At 43.6% G+C, this 20,217-nt stretch overlaps 1 protein-coding gene across 1 annotated transcript in view; it reads left to right on the plus strand.

The window, feature by feature from the left end:
• The first annotated feature begins 819 nt into the window (after positions 1 to 819).
• The window catches only part of LOC142013565 (ovostatin-like), a 61,970-nt gene continuing 42,572 nt past the window's right edge, over positions 820 to 20,217 (plus strand). Inside the window, exons 1-8 of the mRNA XM_074995166.1 lie at positions 820 to 887; positions 4,290 to 4,473; positions 5,853 to 6,009; positions 8,557 to 8,609; positions 9,524 to 9,544; positions 13,021 to 13,189; positions 15,345 to 15,429; positions 19,777 to 19,891. Coding sequence (XP_074851267.1) covers positions 820 to 887; positions 4,290 to 4,473; positions 5,853 to 6,009; positions 8,557 to 8,609; positions 9,524 to 9,544; positions 13,021 to 13,189; positions 15,345 to 15,429; positions 19,777 to 19,891 — 852 coding nt within the window. The remainder of the gene's footprint in view (positions 888 to 4,289; positions 4,474 to 5,852; positions 6,010 to 8,556; positions 8,610 to 9,523; positions 9,545 to 13,020; positions 13,190 to 15,344; positions 15,430 to 19,776; positions 19,892 to 20,217) is intronic.

Below are 20,217 nucleotides of genomic sequence, written 5' to 3' on the forward strand. Positions count from 1 at the left end.
GAGACACAGGCTATGCACACTGACACACCTGGGTCCTGCCTGTGGCACAAATATCACTCCCTTGAAAGCTGTAACTTTGGTATCATTTCAGTTGCTGGGTTCAGTCTGTGGGTTCTGGTGGTCTGTGTGATGTACAGAAGGTCAGACTACATGATCTGGTGGTCCCTTCTGGTCTTAAACTCTCTGAGGGGCCACAGTTACAAACTCAGCTAAAATTATAGGGCCTTAATAAGTAAATAAATTAAGAGATATCTTTTCCCATCCCTATGTTTTTGAGCTTCCTTTAAAAAAAGACATTTGTGATTTTCTGAACTTTTCTTGCAGAATTTCTCCATGCCCCTTGTTCATGTTATCATTATCATCCAACATCCCAGGCCTCAGACACAGCAGTGTTTTGTGAGTTTTCTGTTCTGCACTGTCCTTTGGACTGTACCTGCTGGGTACACAAGCACTTCAGCAATCATACATGCTAGTGAGCTGGAGCATCAAGGAATTTTCAGCTGATGACATGTCCGATCACAGAGGAAAATCAGAGAGGCAAGCACAAGTGAACCGTCCAGATCAGGAAATGTCTTGACTTGTACAAGTGAATTCATTAGCAACATTGAAACGTCCCTTAATGACGTTTATGAAGCAACTCCTGAGAGGGTGTGAAGAAATGCCCGCCAGAGGGAAATTAAATCTATGCAAATGTTATTTGTCTTTTCATTGGATTATGAGTGAGGAGGAGACAGCCATGGTCATTTTAAAAGCCAGAACCCAGGCACTCTCTCTCTGACAAGTTCCACTTCAAGCTTTTCCTCTTCATCTCCGTGGACAATGATGTGGTCAAAGATATTTCTGAGCATCCTTGTCTTTCATTTAACTGCCTCAAAGTCTCCTGGGCTGTAAGAGATCACATATTATTTGCTTTATTGTATAACATCTTGTTACTCTCCTGTCATTTAATTTGCTAAGGGGGGCATTGTTGTATGATACATTAAGACTTTTGTGTCTGGAGATCTGGGTTCAAATTACAGTTGAAGATGTAGCTGAAATGAACTTGGGGGATGTTTCAGTGTAGAATGAATCTCTCCTTTTCACAAAATGGGTATGAAATCGGATTTGTTTAGTAGAAATCCAGGACTATAAGAACAGGGTCTGGTGCAGATGGAGGCTGAGAGGCAGCTGCAGGGCTGAGGACTAGATAAGCAAACACTATCTGTGAGCAAGGTATTGTGAATTGGCAGAACTGGGATTGAAGTTGGACTTGGTTAAAATGAGGCACTGTAGTGGCTTCTCAGAGTGGTGCTGGAAGTTGTTGGTATTTGCGATCTGTTGCTTTACAGCAATATAACAGTTCTCAGGGTGTTATGCAAATAGAAGAGTTGGGATAAAATTCAAAATCACCTCAGTGAGTTAGCAGCTTTGAGATTTAGGTGCTTAGGAGTTCTAACACCCTGGGAAAGTTCACGAGACTATGTCACTTAAGCATTTTTGAAAATTTTAATGCTAGTGCGTTCTCTGAGCATGGTACAGTCTAAATTAGGCAAGCTCAGTTAAAGCTGAAAACAAGGAAATGTGCAGGAGGGCAGGGTGGGGACAGGATTATAATAAAAAAGTGGTACGTTTTAGGCTGTGTGTCCAGTTTCTCAGTTTTGACTTTTATTTTAAAGAAGGAACTAGGGCAGCAGAGGGCAGGCTAGCAGCGAAAGACTAACCATACAGAGGAGGCGTTTGAATGGCAAGAGTGGCGTGCCCTGGGAGAAGGAGGCTGTTCTATCCAGAAGATAGAGCTTTTTTCTTTAAGGGAACAATGGTAGAAAGAGACAGAAGAAGCATCAAAGTGAGCAGGGTGGGAAGAGGACAGAGTTTGATAGAAACAAAGCCTGATTTGGGCAGTCTTTCCTCCTGGAATAACCAAGTATTGCACAGCAAGACTGAAAGGTATTTCCTGTATGTTATGGCCAGTAAGTTGAAATATGGAAGTTCCTTTCTCAATAGAAATGTGCCCAGATCTGCCACCACAGGTAGCACTCATTGGTACTTTTGTTGGCAGTCCTAAACTGTGTTTACACATGCTCCCTCTTTTGCATAATGGCAGCTGCGCACTATTCAAAAGTTCCACTTTTGGAACGCACGCTGCCCATGTAGATGGGGGCCTTTTGAAAGGACCTTGTGATTTCAAAAGCCCTTACTTCCAGGCCGTGTCTACATTAAAACAAAACTTCAAAATGGCCATGCAAATGGCCATTTTGAAGATTACTAATGCATATTCAGCTCCTCATTAGCATGCCACCAGAGGTGGCTCTGCGAAATTGCCACACTTTGCTGAGGCACGGCTCATCCAGATGGGGGTCCTTTTCGAAAGGACCCCGCCAACTTCAAAATCCCCTTATAATGAGGGGATATAATATGCATTTCAGCTCCTCATTAGTAATCTTTGAAATGGCCATTTGCATGGCCATTTTGAAGCTTTGTTTCAGTGTAGACGTAGCCCCTGTTTGGTTCGTGTTGCTAATGAAATCTTAATTTTGAAAAGGAAAAGGAAGCTTGTGGCATTCCTACTGTGAAGGGCAACACACATTTTAAGAAAGAAAACTGAAATTAAAAGTGATGTAAAATTGGCTTAATTAAAGTGGGGTTCGAATGGCTTCAAAAAAGAGAAAAATCAGTGAAAACAGAGAATTAAAAATGAATGGACCTGATCTTTCACATTTATATTGAGTGTGGCTGGGCTCCCTTCATGTCTCATTTGCAAAGAGAAATTCACCAACATGTAACCTTGAGAGGTATTTTCTCCAAAGACACATGACTTTTGCTGACCAGTATGCAGCTGGAGATGCCAGAAAAAAGAGCTGATATGCAAAGCAGAGCAAAGTTAGAACACTTTTGCTAAATGGGTGAACTCACCACATAGCTTAACCATGGCTAGTTTTGCGGCAACTCAAGAGATCGTGAAATGAGAAAAGCCACTCATAGAGTGTGGATATATAAAAGAGTCTTTAGCAAAGTATCAGAGCAGTTGTACTGTGATTTCAATACAAAATTGTTCAGAATCTAGCATCCCCCAGAGAGAGAAGAGGTTTGGGAATGAAAGTCGGGAAGACGTGATGCAAATACACACTTGTAAATGTGAGGAAATAGACGAGGTGAAAATCTGTGAATGTCCTGCAGTAAATGTATCACATTACAAATCTGTGTGTGTGCACTGTTCTTAAAATAAGCGTTACACAAAGTATGGTTTGACATTATTTACTAAGGACCATCTCATATTCACATGCATTGCACCTTTTGAATTACTGAGAGTTTTACCAAATTCCAGAAGATGGCTCGGCTTGTTACTGTGGTTGACCACCCTGCCTTTTGGAATAAGATTATAGCTGACTAAACCACAGAAACCTAATTCTCTATTATGGGATAATTAGGAATTTGGGAAATGAGATTAGGCTATGGGTTCATTTCCCTGCTCTACCACAGATTCCCTGTGTGACTTTAAAGCCATTAAGCCTCTTTGTGGCTAAATTTCCCACTTGTAAAATGTGGTTAACAACAATTCCTTCCCTCACAAAGATGTGGAGAGTATAAACCCCTTAGAGCCGTGTTTCTTAGTCTGTGCTCGGCGGAACACGGGTGTTCCGTGAACAACTCGCAGGTGTGCCATCAGCGTTTGGAAAAATAATTCAACGTTTTAAAATAAATAATCATTTTATGAAGATAACAGTAATGGAAAAGACTGAAACATAACTTTACTTCTACATCTCGCAAGAGTGATAGTAGTCTGGCAACACACCAAGGTTGACTAACATTGCGCTAGCCTCCCCTCTGCTCTAATCTTCTTCTCCTAGCTATGCGATGGCATAGCAATAAGCAACAACATGTGGCGCATGCTGTTTGGTCTTTTTTTGAGACAATATTCATAGGTGTTCCACATAAAAAATATTATTGTTTTGTGTTCCGTGGTCTCAAAAAGCTTAAGAAACACTGCTTTAGAGAACATGAGATGCTCAGGTGCTATGGAGCTGACGGGCAGATATTTATGATACGTACCACCCCTGAAGCTGGCCCCTGTACTTTAGGTTTGCAGTGTGGGAGTGTGGAGAACAATCTAGTAGTGGAATAGCTTGAGGGACAAAATCTTTTGCTCACTTAGGGCCTGATCGAAAGCCCACTGAATAGAAGCCTTTCCACTGATTTCAAAATCTTTGGATCAGGATTCCCAATAGCCGCTGAGTTTTAACGACAAATGTATGTTGCTGTGGTTTTTTTCCTTTCTGCTGACTGACCTGGCTGCCTTTGTTTTTCTGTAGTCAGTATGTACTTGTGGTCCCTTCAGTGCTTCAGAGTGGCTCACCTGAGAGCCTGTGCGTACAGATCTACAATTCCAGTGAGCCACTGTCCGTGAAAGTTCTCTTGCAATATCGTGGCATTAACACCACGCTGTTTGAGAAACATGTGGTGGAGGAAAATTTCTTCCAATGCAGCGAGTTCCAGGTATTTTATATTTCAATCAACTAAAAAGAAATGAGAGGTGGACATACACCTTCTATTGTCCAAACTGATCCCTCTCCTGAAGCTCAGGAGGAGAAATGCTTGGGGAGAATGGGGATGGGGAAAGAAAAGGGAGGCACATTCTGCATCTGGGGAGTTCCCACTTGTGGAGATATAACCACAATAGATCTGAATGAGCTAAACACAATAAAAATAGAGGAGTGGCCTAGAGTTACCATATTTGACCTTTCAGAAGGAAGACACTCCTGAGAAGGGATGTATCTGTAGCAGTATCTACCAACTTATGTGGTATTCATGCATCATACATACTATAGAACATTAATACAATGTGAGTTGGTAGATACGATACAGATACACTCCCTCGCATGGATGTCCTCTTTTTATATGGTAACCCTAGAGTAGCCACACAATCCTGCCTGAACTTTCAGATACTCACTCAGGTACTCTGACCAAAGCTACACTGCAGTTTTTGGTATGCTAGAGCTGGAAGTTACACCTGACTCCCAGTGTAGATGTATACAAAGATGCAGGGAGAGGAAAAAAGAGACTAGAAAATAAGCCTGAAGAAGAAAAGTGTGGACTCCAGGTGGGGGGCCGGGGGAAGAGATTAAGGAGTGAGACAAGGCAAGAGATTTGACCTTCATCCAAGAGGGTTGGGTGGATTTGGCCCAGTCTAGCCTATAACCAAGTTGGAGCATATTAGTCTTCTCTGTCATTACTGTACAGGTCTTAGGCTAAACCCACAGAAGATCCCATCACTAGGTGATCTCATACACAGCGGGAGAAGCAGTTAAGAAATTGCAAATCGGCTGACAGCCTAGAACGTTGATAGAGTCACACCCAGTAAATTTGTAAGATTAGGAAATGTGTATTCTAACCATTCTGCGTTTGGATTCGAACAGTGAGGAGTCTACAGCCAGAGGACAAAACTAGTACAACTAGTACATAGACTGTAAGGGACGTGGAGCTGTGTGATTTCCAGCGCTGGCAGACACATGGATGGTTGATTGAGTTAACACACTAAAAATAGCAGTCAGGCTGCAATGGCATGGGAAACAGCTTGGTCTAGGCACCAGAATATAATCCCAGTTGAGATTCTAGGTCTGTACTTGGGGCAGCTAGCCCTTCCCAGTGTTTTTATGACAGCCGCTCAATCAAAGCTAGTGCATGTGAGTTTGCCTTAGCTGGAAATGACACCTCCAGTTGCAGTGTAGACATACTCTTAGAGATTGTCTGTCTGCCGATAAAAGATTCTGCCAGGCCACCCTTCCCCCAGCAAAGTCATCATGACCCTCACTTGGGAATCCATCACAGAGACACACACTAAAAGACTTTGTCTTGGGTCTTTTGCTCCTTTCCAGGTTTCTCCTGTCACCTCTGACCCTTTGGCTTTCATCATTTTCTCTGCTGAAGGCCACGTAGTCCATATATCAGAGACAAGGTCAGTGGCGATTCAGAATCTGGACAATATTGTCTTCATCCAGACAGACAAACCCATCTACAAGCCAGGACAAACAGGTGATTGTGGGGTATGAGTCAATTATTGAGTGGGGAGTCTGAATGTCAGGTGCAAGGGTATCTAGGGTGAAGTCTCATTGCTAAGGAGAAGAACTGGAACAGGACGTCCATAATCATTTCCTGCTGGTCTCTGTCAGCAGCTCCAGGTAGGAATCATTGAAAGACTGTGGGGAAAGCATCTGACGAAGCGGGTCTGTGCCCACAAAAGCTCATGCTCCAAAATATCTGTTAGTCTATAAGGTGCCACAGGACTTCTTGTTGTTCTCGTAGCTCAACCACTGAATATTAATACATAAAAAGCATTTACATGTTCCTAATTAAATAAATTTCCCCTGAGAGATGTGGCTTTCTGGATTTCCAGGAACACCCCTATCTTTTGCTGTTTATGCCTGAGAATCTGATTCTATTATCATGTCTATACTAGTTCGTACAGTAATATCTAAGCACTGTTTGGGGTTTACAGTACAAAAATAAGGAAAGAATGAATAAGGACAGTTATTTGTCTCCGGAAGAAAGAATAAATTCATCTTCATGCTTTATGATTTCTATCATTGAAGACTTGGCTGGGTTTTCTTCTACTCTTTTCTTTTGGGGAACACCCTGATAAAGAGGTGAGTCGTAGAGAATCGCTTGACGATAGCAAGCAGTGAGGAACATAATGCTTTCCTAAGCTTTGTGGGTGCTGCAGAGGGAGGATTATCAAGTGGATAGGATGCTAGTCTTGGATTTGGGAGATGCCAGTTCAGCTCCCTGCTCCACAACAGATGTCGGACAAGCAGCCTGCCCTGTGCTCTGTTCCCCACCTGTACAATAGGGATAAAAGCACTACCCTGTCTCATAGAGGTGTTACAGGGATCAATACAGTCAAGACTGTAAGATACTCCAATACTATAATGATTGGGACCATGCAAGTTTCTGAGGGAATGTCTATACTATGGGGTAGATTAATCCAATCATCTGGGCTTTGATTTTGTGTGCAGTGTGGGGACACACAAAATAGAACTATCTGGGGTTGTCAGTCATCCCTGGTTCTCCTTAATATCATGAGGAGTAGGGGAGGTTGAAGGGAGAGTTTCTCCTGTCGATCTCTCTCCGTGAGGACGGTCAGGTATGTCAACTGTAGATGTTGATTCTAACTACGCAATTGCTGTAGCTATAATTGCAAATCTACAATCAACTTTAATGTGTTGTGTAGACCTGCCTAAAGACAGATGGAAAAGGACCAACCAGGCCTTCTAGTTTGCCACAAGAGCTGCTTCCATTTTGATTAAATTGTTCCCCTCTTTTCGGACGCTCCGTATTTTCTGAAAATACCTTTGAAGCAGAAACCTGTGGGGCTTTAAGAGTAAATAAGCTAATTCAGCCATATTTGAAATGCTCAGGCATGACTAAATGCTGGGGGGTGCTCTGTTCCTCAGAGGATGACACCACCTCGTGGCCATTCTGGAGATTAGCTCTGCATAGATGACACCCCTTCCTGCTGGTGCACTCCATCTCTTCTCTCTCTCTCTCTGCAGCATCTCTCACACTTCAGCAGCAGCTGATGTCTTCTTGTGACTTCCCTCCCTTCCCAGGGTATCAAAATCTCTTTTTATCAACAGGCTCAGGCAGTCTTCCTATTTCGCATCCAATCAGTGCCACTTCCCCATTGCCTGCCTTTTACTTTGGGTTCCACCTCAGGAACCCATTAGTCATCAGCTCAGGTCTGTTCCCCTCAGACCTTGCTGACTCTTTCCCTGAATCTTTTGTACCTGTCTGGCTTTCCCCTCCTCTGGGCTTATTGCTGTCCCAACTCCCTCCTCTCAGGGGCTGTCTGTAGGCCACCTATCTCTCTGTGGCCTTCAGACACACCTCCCTTTATGGAAGCCCTGCTTGTTTCATCATAGGTGATCTTCTTCCTAATGAGCTCTCTCCACGTGGCCTGAGTCTCACTTCTCTATACTTGATTCTGTGTGGAGACTACAGACCGTCAGACAAACATTATGTAATATTTGAATTTAATTCAAAGAAGGGGTTTTCATAGTTGCTGCACATGACAACAAAATACATAGCAAATAAAATGATGCATGATAAATAGTTGGTATAGCCCGCCATTGATTTAGGGTGGAAGCTAGACTACTATCCTCTCTTATTCCGAAATTCCAAAATTTGAATAATTTTATCTTTAGATTTATCTTCCCGCTGCTGTAAGATTTAAATTCAGGAAGTACAAGAAATAAAATGTGCAGTGAAATCACCCTGGTATAATGGAGCAGAACCTCAGGGATGGATACGGTACATATGAGTGTATCTGTGTACATATGAGATGTATTTAACTATATCTGATTCAAGTAGGATATAATTTAATTGATAGCTCGTTTTCACCAGTTAAAATAATATTCAAATGGCTTTTGCTTTTCCAGTAACTCAAAGGATTTCTCTGTAATATTTCAAACTTCCTTTCAGTGACATATCTAAAGAAACTTAGTTTTGAAACATATAAGAAAAATATATTCTGCTGCTAAAGTCATTCATATATTTTTCTTCCCTGGTCACCTTTCTTTTTAGTGATGTTCCGAGTTGTCTCTTTGAATAACAGTTTTCACCCTGTTGAGGAGAAGGTGAGTGTGACGAGGAGTCAATACTTTTCAAGAACCTGTTCTAGATTCACTTAACTCACCACTGTTTGACCTTTAAGCAGTGAAAACAGCTGAGTAGACCTCCTGATGTCTCTGTAGTGAATACACTCCCTGGAGTCACATCATTAGTCATTGCCCCCACTTTATATAGGGGCAAGGACCTGGGATATCCTTAGAGAACATCTATGTGGAGTGTGAGAGTCACATCTCCAGTCCCCACACTGTGGCTACATCCACACTACATTCCTCTTTCAAAAGAGGAATCCAAAAGGGGGAAATTGAAAATGCAAATGAAGTGCCAAGTTACAAATCTTGTTTTTCTTTTTCATAGTCTCATGTGATTGCATTTGCAGAAGAGATTCTTTCAAAATAAAGAAAAGCAGTGTAGATAGGGTTCTTTCAAAATCAACCCTCATTTTTGAAAGAACCCTCTGAACCTCATTATTTTCAGGAATAAGGGTTCTTTCTAAAACAGAGTTTTATTTCAAAAGAACCCCATCTACACTGCTTTTTTGATTTCAAAAGAGTCTGTTCTGAAAAAGCAATCGTGGGATTATGCAAATGAAGTGAAATTTGTAAATCAGCCCTTCATTTGCATTTTTGATTTGCCTCATTTGCATTCATCTTTCAAAAGAGGAATGTACTGTAGATGTAGCCCAAGAGAATGTAGAAATCTGTTGCTATTTTAGACTGTCATGTTCACAGACAAGTGCTGTCAGGGTTGTTCTTATCACAAGTTGAGACAGACTTAAACCAAACCTTGTGCCTTTACGGCAATCTTGTGCCCCGTAAAAAGGAAGAACAACAGTTTTGCCTTACCGTCTAGCTTTTTTTTCTAAATAAGCAACTAGTTTCCTTGAACTCTGATCTATTTGTTTTCCTTTTCTCTTTTTCAGTATTGCAAGATCATCCTTCAGGTAAGAGGCTCACAATATTCTATAACATGACTTATTTCTAAGCACAGAGTTCTCTCAGCATCCAGAATCAAGATGTTTACTTGAGAAATTGTTACCTTGAGAGTGTATTCCTCCCATAATCCCAATGCAGTTGGAACAAGTGCAGTTGGAATAAACATAGAATACGTTTAGAATGAGTGTCAGATGCTGCACATTGCAGCAAGTCCCAGGAAGGGAAGAAAAACCAATTCCCCACAGTACTTACATAGCATTAGTAATATCATGTATGAGATGCTTCCTGAATAGGCCTTCTCTGTGGTTGTCTTTTATGCAAGAAAATCTAATTTGAAGCAAAGAAGTGAGCAAGGTTTTTCATTTATATGGTGGCACATTAAATTCCTCACTATTTCAGGGAAAAGCCCTGCTTACAGAAGATGAGTGAGAGTCAGGGAATTTTAGATTCTTTTCCCACCCCTGCCTCTGCATCAAGTAGGGACAGTTGGACTGAACACTGGGGGCTCAGTTTTCCCATCCGTATAGTAGATATAATAATAATTGTCTCCTGGGGTTATTTTGAGGCTAACCATCATTAGTGTTGTAAGGTATTTTTAAGATCCCCAGATGAATGGTCTTGTCAGAGTACAAAGTATAATAATAATAACAAATCTATTGTTCCATGCCCTCTGTTATGCTATATGGAACATAACAACAGAGGGCTAGATTCTTTTCAAAGGTTTTTGGTGAAAAGTGTAAACTACAATAACAGAAAACATCTTATTTTTTGTGAAAAACAAAGTTATTTCATGCAAACTGCAGCATTTAAATCCAACACCTATACTCTTGTTTATCCCTCTTAATATACCTGTCCTCCCCACTTCTTCTCACTGGCCATAAGGACAAATGTCACAACCAGGAGTATCACTCCTCCAAAATAGATTTCCCAGAGTGAGGTTAGCATCTAAGGCTACATCTGCACTACAGCTGGATTGATGCTTAGGTGATCGATGTACCAATTGTTGACTTAGCAGGTCTAGTGAAGACCCAACAAATTGAGCACTGATCACTCTCCAGTAGACCCCAGTATTCCACACCAAACAAGCAGAGTAAATTAAGTTAATGGCAGAGAGTTTCCTATCAGCTCAGCATGTTGTACAATGTAGACATTGTTGTGAGTTGATCTAAGGTAAGTTGACTCCAGCTATGTTCTTTTTCTAGCTGGACTTGCATAACTTAAGTCAACTTACTTTGGTAGAGCAGATCCCAAGTTATGCTGACTCTAGTGACAATAGAGTAGAGCCAGTTTGATTAAATGCAAAACCACTTGCAAACACAAGTGGGACCTGGAGAGAAGGAGGCCACAGAACTGAGGTGCTTAACACAACTGGTAGTTCTGAGGGGGTCTTGAATAAAGAATACCGTTTACATTTATCTGAGTCAGACTGGCTGATATGATGACATCACTCCCAAGCTTGCCATGTGTGGGCAAGAGTTGTTCCTTGTAAGATCATGTTGTAGAAAGGGCAAATGCAGATAAACACCATGTGAGAGCTATGTATTATTTTCATCTTTGCATCTCAAGTAGGGTGACCATCTGTCCTGTCTCTGCCAGGACAGCCCCTTATTTTGGGTGCCAGGAAGGCATCCCAATATATTTTTAAAAAGGTACTAATTGCCCAGTATTTGGAGAAGCAGGAAATGCCCCCATGTGACTGTAGCTCGGAGGAGATGGGAGCCGGATGGCACAACTCCCTCCTGGCTCCCCCCCACAGATAGCCAAGCGCCAGACTGGTATGCCCGTTGCCTGGCTCCCAGCTTCCCATGGCTCAGGGAAGCCAGGAGTACACTGACAAGACTACCACCTGCTTCCCAGCTCCCCGAGATGCAGAGAAGCTGGCAGTGCGCAGAGTTGACTGCCATCCTGTTCCTGGTTCCTCAGGCATGGGGCAGCCAGGGAAGTCCCCTGGTATAGCAGCTCTGGCAGCGGCAACCGGAGAGCTGTCCCCCTCTTCCCCCATCCCATATTCGGGATAGGTGGATATGGGCATCCTAATCTCACAGTACTTTACAGACGAGGTCAGTGTTTCCCTATTTTACACTTGTGGAAGATGAGGCCCTGAGCAGTGATGTGATTGCACAAGGAGACCCAGCAGGCCAGTGGCAGGACTGGGAATAAAATCCAGTTCTCCTGAGTCCTAAATTCAGTCCGTGAGGGGGTCTTTCAAGGTTTTGGGGCAGGTTAAATTAAAAAAAAAATCTGTCAGGGATGGTGGTAGGTCCTGCTGTGAGGGCAGGGGACTGGACTCAATGACCTCTTGAGGTCCCTTCCAGTTCTATGAGACAGGTATGGCTCCATATTTCTTCAAATATCCAGGTTAGCCTAATCTGAGCATTGTTTAGTCCAAAAACAGTCTGATTCTAGGAAGCAACATGCTCAGAGCACTCAGCAGCTATAAGATGGAGTCCTTAGTCACATCTCATGTTCTAAGCCATCCTCTCCTGTCACTCTCTCCCTCACGATAAGACCAAGTATAATAGTAAATGACCCATGCTAACAGATAAGGGAAACAGATCAAAGGATAATAACAAAAAAGGTAGCTGATCTACAAACAATTGTGACTTAATCAAATTTATAATGATCAAGCAGAATCAAGTCTAGACCAGAAATATACATATATATATATATATATATATATATATATACTCGAAGCTTTAACAGGGCCAGTTTCACAAAGCTGAAAATAATTGTGAACCAAAAGAACAGGAAGAAAGTATTTACTCAGAAAAATTTGAAAGATAATTGGGAATAGTTCAACTATACCATTCTTGATGTCCCCAAAGCCACCGTTAAAGAGGACCATTCTGAATATTTAGAAGAGAAATGAAGACATCTACAGGTTGCATCTCCCTGGTCCAGCACACTTGGGACCACTCCCTGGTCCCGAATAAGCGGCTTTGCCAAGACAAGGGAGGTTATATCCCCACTGGTGCCTGACCACCCCCACTGGCCTCCAGCCATGGCTCCCCAGCTCCAGCCCCACATGGCTTCTCTGGGACAATTAAAGGAGCTCAACCTATTTAGCTTAACAAAGAGAAGGTTCAGAGGTGAGCTTGATTGCAATCTGTAAGTATCTACATAGGGAACAAATACTTAATAATGGTCTCCTCAGTCTATCAGACAAAGGTATAACATGATCCAATGGCCAGAGGCTGAAGATGTATAAATTCAAAGTTTGGTCAGGTTAGCAAAGATCATGACAGTCTCCATCACCACCAGTATTAAAATCAGGATCATACATTTTTTTTCCGGAGGATCAGCTCTGGGGATGATTTTTGGGGATGTTCTACATGTTCTATAGGTGTAGATTAGGTGATTACAATAGTTCCTTCCAGCCCTGGTATCTGTGAAGCTATGAAATGTAAAGGAAGGAAGGCAGAAAAGTGGTAGGACCTGGAAGAAGATGATAAAAGCATCCGTATTTCTCTCTCCACAACACTAGGATCCCCAGCAAAATCGGATCTTTCAGTGGCTGCATGTAGCATCTGAAAATGGTGTAGTCCATCTCTCATTCTCATTAATCCAAGAACCAATCCTGGGGAATTATGAAATCATCGCTGAGAAGTGTTCAGGTCACCAAACATATCATTCGTTCTCTGTGGAGGAATATGGTAAGAACCTTCAGTGGCTCTCACCTGAGCGAGCTGATTATGTCTTATATGGCCAAGCTCACAGCCTGAATCTGTGATGAGCTATTTATCAAACACAGGCATGAGGCAGTATAGACCTTATACACTGTAGAACACATATTTCATTATTGAACTCGCTGGTTAAGAAAGTTAAGACAAGGCACAGAGACAGGGAGGAGAGTCTGAGGCCATGCAGAAGATGGATAACTGATGGACATCCTGAGGGAAGTTGAGGAATGTGACCTAGTGGTTGGAGCAGAAGGCCAGGAATCAGAAGTCTGAGGGTTTTCATGTCTTTGTCACTAAGTTTCTGTGTAACTTTTGTCAAGTCATGTCACCCCCTTTGCCTCAGTTTCTCCATCTATACAGTGCGAAATAATATTGTGAACCCTCACATGATCATGTGTGACAAGTATCAGAAAGGTAGCTGTGTTAGTCTGTATCTTCGAGAAAAACAAGAAGTCCTGTGCCACCTTATAGACTAACAGATATTTTGAAACACGAGCTTTCGTGCATATGCTCCAAAATATCTGTTAGTCTATAAGGTTCCACAGGACTTCTTGTTATGATCAGGTGTGTTTGGTATTGCATGTAAGGCATAAGCCGTGTCTACACGTGCACGCTACTTCGAAGTAGCGGCACTAACTTCGAAATAGCGCCCGTCGCGGCTATACGCGTCGGGCGCTATTTCGAAGTTAACTTCGACGTTAGGCGGCGAGACGTCAAAGTCGCTAACCTCATGAGGGGATCGGAATAGCGGCCTACTTCGACGTTCAACGTCGAAGTAGGGACTGTGTAGACGATCCGCGTCCCGCAACGTCGAAATTGCCGGGTCCTCCATGGCGGCCATCAGCTGGGGGGGTTGAGAGATGCTCTCTCTCCAGCCCCTGCGGGGCTCTATGGTCACCGTGGGCAGCAGCCCTTAGCCCAGGGCTTCTGGCTGCTGCTGCGGCAGCTGGGGATCCATGCTGCAGGCACAGGGTCTGCAACCAGTTGTCGGCTCTGTGGATCTTGTATTGTTTAGTGCAATTGTGTCTGGGAGGGGCCCTTTAAGGGAGCGGCTTGCTGTTGAGTCTGCCCTGTGACCCTGTCTGCAGCTGTGCCTGGCACCCTTATTTCGATGTGTGCTACTTTGGCGTGTAGACGTACCCTCGCAGCGCCTATTTCGATGTGGTGCCGCGCAACGTCGAAGTTGAACATCGATGTTGCCAGCCCTGGAGGACGTGTAGACATTATTCATCGAAATAGCCTATTTCGATGTTGGCTTCACCTGTAGACATAGCCATAGACTGTGCTTTAGAAGTCTAAAGCTATTTCACAAAATATATTACTTTAGCCTATATTGTTATTTAACAATGTAGTATCTGGCAGTTATGGTGGACTGCAAAGTAAACTGTGCGGAAGGACACTGTGGGCAGATAGAAAAACTACCAGTGCCTGATGATCTCTCTATGTCTATAATTTTGTATGTGGACCAATTCCATTGATTTGTTTTCTTCTTACAAATTTGCCATCCCTCATCCTGTCTCTTGGATTTTCCCAGGCGGGTTGTCTCTGGTGAACTTGTTGGGAAAAGCTTTGACAATCTCAAGCTTTCTGTAGTAGCAGGCAGAGTTCCTTCTCACCCCCTCATTGAGAAAACTCTGTCATCAGCCTACTGAATATTCACTTCCCTTGGGAAACTATGCTCCTTAACTTGCAAATGGGCTAGTGGATTACCAGTGCCCTGAAAACCAGGAAATGCTGATTTTATTCCCAGGTCTGCCACTCTCTTGCTAGCTAGCCTTGAGCAGTCACATTAATCTTTCTGTGCCTCACTTTCCCCACCCTGTAAAATGTGGGTAATGAGTGACATTGATCTTCTTTATTCAGTGCTTTGAGATTTCCAGATGAATATGCTATTTAAGTATTGTAACAAAAGTAATAATACAGCTCCTTGTGAGGAAGAATTTCTCCTACTATTAAACGTGAACGTCTCTTTTCTAAATATATTATCCCCTTCATGCCTCACTATACCCTTCTGTTTCCCTGTAAACTGTTCCTCTCTCTGGTGCACATATCTTTCCCTGTTTCTCCCTACCCATAACATATACACTTAAGATGTTGCTTAGAAATTATATTTATATTGCATTTTCAGTGTTGCCAAAGTTTGAAGTGACAATAACAGCACCAAGGAGGATCTCTTTGTTGGATCAAGAACTGAGAGTGAACATTTGTGCTGTGTAAGTATCAAGTGGGAAAGAGTGTGAATTCACATGTAACCCTTCTGCACATTCCTTACACGTACAAACAGCGTGGCCTTATGGATGGAACACAAGACTGGGAGACATCTTGAATTCTGTACTGATTCAGCTTATGACTCACTTAGGCTGTGTCTATGCTAGCAAGTTCTTTCAAAAGATTTTTCAAAAGAAAGGGGATCTTTCAAAAGAGCCCACAGAGCGTTTACATGCAAAAAGTGTTCTTTCCAAAGTAAATCGAAATAATGTGGAGCTCCTTTTGAAATCACTTTTGTTTTCCCATTTCAGGAAGAGTGCCCCCTTTTGAAAGCTTTTTTTAGGAAGAAAACGCATGTAGATGCTCTGGAGGGCCCTTCTTTTGAAAGAACAGTCTTCGTTTTTGATCCCTGACTTGTTCTTTTGAAAGAGTGGGGGCTATGCAGACGCTCTCTTTCAAAAGAGCAGATCAGTCTTTTGATCCACTTTTGCGTGTGTGTGAACTCATTCTGTCGAAAGAAGCTCTTTCAAAAGAGATCTTCTGGAAGCGCTTCTTTTGAAAGATCTCTGTAGTGTAGACGTAGCCTTAGGGTATGTATACACAGCAGCCTTATTTTGAAGTAAACTATTCTGGAATAGCTTATTTCGTATTAACACTGCTACACACAAAATACATTTCAAAATAGTCCCGAGCTATTTCAAAATACAACATCTACACACAATAGAGTGTATTTTGAATTAGACCCATTGGACATACTATGGCTTATTTCAAAACAGGCTCTAGTCCCCGTCTACAGAGCCCCTGTTTTGAAATAGCTACTTTGATATAGGCACTATTCTTCATGGAATGAGGTTTGCGTATTTTGAAACAAGGCAGCCGCTATAAAGAAATTATTTCAAAATAGCAGTTGTGTTGTATAGACACTAACAACTTAATTTCAGAATAAGAGCTGTTATTGTGAAATAGCTTTGCTGAGTAGACCTACCCTTTACAACCTAGAACAAGAAACTGAACCCCTGCATCTCACTTTCACTCTTTGTAACATGATGTTCATAATCACCTGCATTATGCAGCTGTAGCCGTTAGGATTAATGGTTGGACAGCCATCAGAAAACACAAAGATATTGTTTTTTTATCATTATAGAGGCCAATAAGAAGGGGAGAGAAAGCAAAGAAAGAGGAAAGGAGAGGTATGTAAGTTAATAGATTAGGATGTCTAGCATTAAGGTTCCTATGCACTTCACTGGCATGGAGCTACAAGATGTCTTCTCCGCCAAGTTAAAGTCTCATGGGAGGAACCCCTTCAGAGTGCCTGATCCCCAGGGGGTCTCACTGTTCCTTTAGGAGAGGCCCTGCAGGCTCCCTGCATCTGGGCTCCAGCACACCTGCTTTATAGTGCGAGCTCTGTCCAGTGCATCCATTTGAGACAGGCTTCCAGCCAGATTTGTACACTTCAAGGTGCAATGTGCCAGGCAGCATTTCCAAAACAGAGTAGGTTTTATTAGGCAATTGGAACAGACTACTGGAAGCTGTTAGGCTGGTACAGAGAACTGAAAGCTAAATCTCTGTCTACATTAAAGACATGAAAACAGCACAGCTGTACAGATGCAGCTGCTCTAGGGCTTCTGTAAGATCTTCTGCTCCATGCATATGGGAGAGATCTTTCCCATTGCATAATTAAAGCACCCTCAAGAAGCAGTGGTAGCTTGTAGGCAGGAGAATATCTCTCATTGATATAGTGCTGTCCACACCAGTGCTTATGTCAGTGAAATTTGTGCCAGTTATGGGTGTGGGTTTTCACACCCTTGAGGAACATCAGAACATAAGAACGGCCATACTGGGTCAGACCAAAGGTCCATTAAGCCCAGTATCCTGTCTGCCGACAGTGGCCAAAGCCAGGTGCCCCAGAGGGAGAGGACCAAACAGGTAACAGTCAAGCAATATCTCTCCTGCCATCCAGCTTTAGCTTCTGACACGGAAGCTAGGGACACCATTCCGACTGATCCTGAGTAATAGCCATTGATGGACCTAACCTCCATGAATTTGTCTAGCTCTTTTTTAAACCCTGTTATAGTCCCAGCCTTCACAGCCAGCTCTGGCAAGGAGTTCCACAGGTTGACTGTGCACTGTGTGAAGAAGAACTTTATTGTATTTTTTTTAAACCTGCTACCCATTAATTTCATTTGGTGTCTTCTAGTTCTGATATTATGGGAGCAAGTAAATAATTGGTTTTTGTTTACTTTCTCCTTACCACTCATAATTTTATATACCTCTATCATATGCCCCCTTATCTCCTCTTTTCTAAGATGAAAAGTCCTAGTCTTTTTAATCTCTCTTCATAGGTGACTTGTTCCAAACCCCTAATCATTTTAGTTGCCCGTTTTTGAACCTTTTCTATTGCCAATATATTTTTTGAGCTGAGGAGACCACATCTGTATGTAGTATTCAAGAGGTGGGCATACCATGGTTTTAAATAAGGGCAATAACTTATTCTTCATCATATTCTCTATCTCTAAATTTTACCAACAAAAGTGCTAGCGCAGATATAGCCTAAGATATAATCCAGCTGGCCAAGCTGGTGCAATTAGCTAGCCAAGCTGCTGTGGAATCCATTTTTGGCTGATTCTGGCTCTCTGTGCCTTTGAGAGGGTTTGTCTACACAGGCTTAACCGCCCTCCCTTCCCTCAAAAGCTTTGTCACAGCAAGTAGAGTAAACGGTGCTTTATTGGCAGGAGCTCCTGCAGACAAAGCCAACACTGCTCTTGGGGGTGGAAGTTTTTGGTCCACAAAAGTGCCAGCAAACAGTGTCGTTGACTTTTAGTGATATAGGTGGTCGACCTAGCCATGTTGCTAAAAGCTGTGTAGTGTAGGCAGGCCTTCAGTCCTAGGTGAGAGCAGACCAGCCTCACATCAAAATAAACTCTTTATCCCCTGCCTCTCACTGCTAAGTCCTTTGTTCTTGAGCTGGCCTCTGCTCAGCTTCCCTGCTGAGAAGTGTGTGAGGGGGGTTCCTGTTTTGTTTTGTTTTTTTGGGGGGGCATGGGGGTAATAGCTAGGTTTAAGTGTTCGGGAAGTTTCCATTGTCTTCTCAGGTTTTCCACTGGCATGGGTCAGTTTCTGCCAGCTCTTTGATGACCCATATAGTTCATACCGGATGGCTAGGTGACACACACCTCACAGTTCCTGCACTGCTACAGGTTGGACCTCCCTGGTCCGGCATCCTCAGAACCTCAGCTGTCCCAAACAAGGGATTTTGCTGGACCAGGGGAGGTCAATGGTCCCTAACTCACCTCCACACTGTTGACTGCTAGGTCAGACCACTGGACTTCACTTTTGGTCCAGCGGGACTCCAGATGCTGCCCCCACAACCTGCTGCCAGCTCAGCTAGAGCTTCCAAACTCCAGCTGGGACTCCTGGCTTTGGTGTCCCACCTGCTATCAGCTCCCCAGTACTGACTGCAGCTCCCTGGCCATGGCCCCAGCTGTGGCTCCCTCCTTGGCCACCTCCGCTGGCTTCACAACACCTGGCAGGGCTCCCGCCCTGGCCTCTGCCACTGGCTCCTCAGGCTGACCATGGCCAGCTCCCTGGCTGTTGCCACAGCCTTCCCGGCCCAGGCCATGGCTCCCTCCCTGGCCCTCACCACCAGCTTGATGGCTCCAGCTGTGGGTCACTTCCAGACCTCTGCCACAGGCTTCCTCCTTGGCTGCTGCTTTCCCAACCTTGTCAGCAGCTTCCTCGTCCCAGACTCCAATGGCTTCCTTGCCCCCACTGGCCCTGCCTCTGCAGCTAGCCCATCTGATGTGCTGCCAGCTTCCTGTCCCTCGCTGGCCCAGCTGCAGCTGGCCAGAACTGGCAGTCACTGGGCTTGCAGTTGTCTCCTGCTCCTGGCCACCGGGGCTCTCTGGTCCAGCAACAGAGGGCCATGGTTGTTGCCAGACCAGAGAGTCCTGGATTCTAAACATGCGACCCTGTACAAGAACAGACAACTCTTTAGTCCCCACTGGTAGCAATGACAAGTAGAGGAGGAAACCGTGGCACACATGGGATGAATGGGAAGGTATTATAGGAAATTCCCATTTCCTCATGTCAGTCAGGAGCAAGGGAAAGGGTCACGCAACGCTGCATAAAAGTGCCTAATCTGCACCTCTGTGAGATGTGAGCTGTGTGAGACAGTAATGCCATTTCCATGAGAAGCAGTATTAGGAGGGAAAGAGGTCTGAAGCCTGAGTTCAACAGAAGTAGCATTGGCTAGATTTTAAGCTAGATTTTAGTCCACAGTTTATGCTGGTTTCCTGACAGCCCTGGTGGCAGTGCTGGGAGCTGATTCATTTTTGTATTTACTCCTCCTCTAGCTACACGTATGGCCAGCCTGTGCAGGGGAGAGTCCAGCTCAGTGCATGCAGGAGGCACTTTTATGACAAGTGTAACGAAAGCCCCAAAGGAATCTGTGAAGCTGTTTCAGGACAGGTATGGTATTCATGCTTCTTTCCTTGTAAACTGTATCATCCTGGACTTTCCAGGGGGATTGGAGGCTCTACTGGTTCTCTTCCCTATTTCTTGGGGCGGGACCAGAGGGTCTCTCAGAGGAAGGCATATTTTTCCCTATATCACATGGTCATAGGCCTTTGGATGGGAAGGTGTTTTGTAATGAAAATGGGAAGAATCGGAAAATTGGATGAGGTATGGGAGCAACAGAGCGGTAGGTTAGACTGGAAGTGCAGTGACTGGGCAGCCAAATGCAATGAGTCTTCTTTATGTGCAGCCTCAGACATTATAGCCTGTTTTAATGAGGG

The sequence above is a fragment of the Carettochelys insculpta genome, chromosome 1 (genome assembly GCF_033958435.1).
Source record: "Carettochelys insculpta isolate YL-2023 chromosome 1, ASM3395843v1, whole genome shotgun sequence".
In the NCBI taxonomy this organism is placed as follows: Eukaryota; Metazoa; Chordata; order Testudines; family Carettochelyidae; genus Carettochelys; species Carettochelys insculpta.